Source organism: Argopecten irradians, unplaced genomic scaffold (genome assembly GCF_041381155.1).
Source record: "Argopecten irradians isolate NY unplaced genomic scaffold, Ai_NY scaffold_0140, whole genome shotgun sequence".
Classification (NCBI taxonomy): domain Eukaryota; kingdom Metazoa; phylum Mollusca; class Bivalvia; order Pectinida; family Pectinidae; genus Argopecten; species Argopecten irradians.
Window position 1 is genome coordinate 26,084 of NW_027187607.1, and position 2,370 is coordinate 28,453.

The 2,370-nt window shown below is 43.2% G+C and overlaps 1 protein-coding gene across 1 annotated transcript; it reads left to right on the forward strand.

Annotated features, from left to right (window-relative positions):
• The first annotated feature begins 702 nt into the window (after positions 1-702).
• On the forward strand, positions 703-1,950 carry LOC138311869 (uncharacterized). Its single transcript, XM_069253025.1, has one exon. It carries the CDS (start codon positions 703-705, stop codon positions 1,948-1,950), a length of 1,248 nt encoding a protein of 415 aa, XP_069109126.1.
• Positions 1,951-2,370: the final 420 nt, after the last annotated feature.

Here is a 2,370-nt window from a genome sequence, read left to right on the forward strand (position 1 = left end):
AGTTTTAGTGAAAGTTTATCCGAAAGGACGGCCAGAAGAGGCACTTGACATGTACGCTATTATTGACGACCAGAGTAACAGGTCTTTAGTGCGGTCAGAGTTTTTCGAGCATTTCAATGATAAATCTGAGAGCATAGATTATGTATTATCATCATGTGGAGGACAGATGACCAAATGTGGAAGGCGAGCGTCCGGTTATGTAATCGAATCCACAGATGGCACTTACCGCAGCGCACTTCCGGAACTTATTGAATGCAATGAAATCCCGAACAGTAAACATGAAATTCCAACGCCAGCGGTAGCAAAAGCTTACAAACATCTCAAGGGAATTGAAACCTTCATACCCAATTCTGACGCGCCAATTTTGCTCCTTATAGGAAGAGATTTGATTGCAGCCCACCATGTATTGGAGCAAAGGATTGCAAGTGGCAACACACCTTATGCCCAGAAGCTGAGATTGGGCTGGGTTATTATTGGGGAAACGTGTCTCGGTGCTGCACATCAACCGGACTTAGTAACAGTCAACAAGACAACTGTTTTAGGAGTGGACGAGCGTCTTACTTTAAACCTTGCCCCAACAACTTTGAAGTGAACTATACTTCGATTTCTGATGACATCAACCCTCATGGTAATGTTTTCTGTCACACAAAAGACGACGAAGTGTTAGGTCTGTCGCAAGAAGACAAAGAATTCATACATCAAATGGAAGAGGAATTTTACAAAACGCCAGAAGGGAACTGGAGTGCACCACTTCCCCTGAGACAACATCGTCCCAGACTTGAAAACAACCGAGATCAAGTGTTTAAAAGAACAGAAAACCTAGTTAAATCTCTACAGAGGAACCACGTCAAGCAACGTCAATTCTGCGATTTTATGCAAGGCATGTTTGACAAACAACACGCTGAGTTAGCACCATCACTTGAAAGCGGAGAGGAATGCAGATATCTTCCGATATTTCCTGTATATCACCCGAAGAAACCTGGAAAAATCCGAGTAGTTTTTGACAGCTCTGCTAAGTATAACGGCTACTCGCTCAACGATGTGCTACTTACTGGACCAGACGTCACAAATAGTCTAGTTGGAGTTCTACTGAAATTCAGAAAGGAAAAGGTTGCTATAACGGCTGACGTAGAAAAGATGTTCTTCAATTTCAACGTTCACCGGCAATACAGGAATCTCTTACGTTTTATATGGTTCAAAGACAACGACCATACAAAAGATTTGATCGACTATCGAATGCGTGTGCATGTTTTTGGGAACTCACCATCCCCAGCAGTCGCAACTATTGGATTGAGGAAGTCGGCTTGTAACCATGCAGACCAATCTTTGTGTGATGAGGTGTGTGATTTTGTCAAAAATCATTTTTATGTCGACGATGGATTGATCTCATCTGTAGATGCTCAATCAGCTGTGAACTTGATGAAGAAGACTCAACGTAGGCTCAAACAGGAGGGTAATCTGAACTTACTCAAGATATCCTCTAACAATGCAGATGTTCTCGGCAGCTTTTCCCCAGAAGATTTGGCGAAAGACCTCAATGCAATGGACTTCGACACGAGCACAGCAAATGTCCAGAGAAGCTTAGGGCTATACTGGGAGGTTAAGAGTGACACTTTTCAATACAAAGTTTGTTGCGAAGAGAAACCTAGCACTAAGAGAGGAATCCTTTCTACAGTGAATAGCGTGTTTGATCCTTTGGGATTCGTGGCTCCAGTCCTCCTTGGAGGTAGGCTCATACTTAGGAACATTATTCAAACAGGCAAAATCGATTGGGACGAACCAATACCAGATCACATAGAATCTGAATGGACAAGTTGGAGAAAATCTCTCAAAGATTCACAAGGTCTGGCAATACCAACAAAACGTATTCCGACATTGGCATACTGGCAGGTACAAGGAAAGAATTACACATATTCTCGGATGCTTCTAAGGAAGCCATCGGAGCAGTAGCATACCTCCAGATATATGATGTGAATGAATCTTCCAGGATAGGATTCATTTTCGGAAAGTCGAAAGTTGCACCTGGTAAGTCTGCTAGCCCAGGATGTCACTGTCTCTGTATCAGTCTGTTTTGCAGAACAGAAGGTAGCTAACAAATCTTCCGAAGCTGCAATGTCTCCATAATTTCCCGATATCTTGTCCAGAACCTGCTGTAATGTAACTGCAGACCCAAGTCTCCTGGCTGTCTTTGCTGCCTCACCCCTCAAAGATCTTCTCACAGCCTGGAAAATGGCTTGTTCTTTGTACACAGCGTCTCGCTGTAACATCTCAACCTCATAGATCCACTGCTCAAAATATACTTCTCCATTGGGTACTTGGGGGATCCAGAAAATACAGAGATTTTCGGTACATAGTAAGAACTGGACGTGC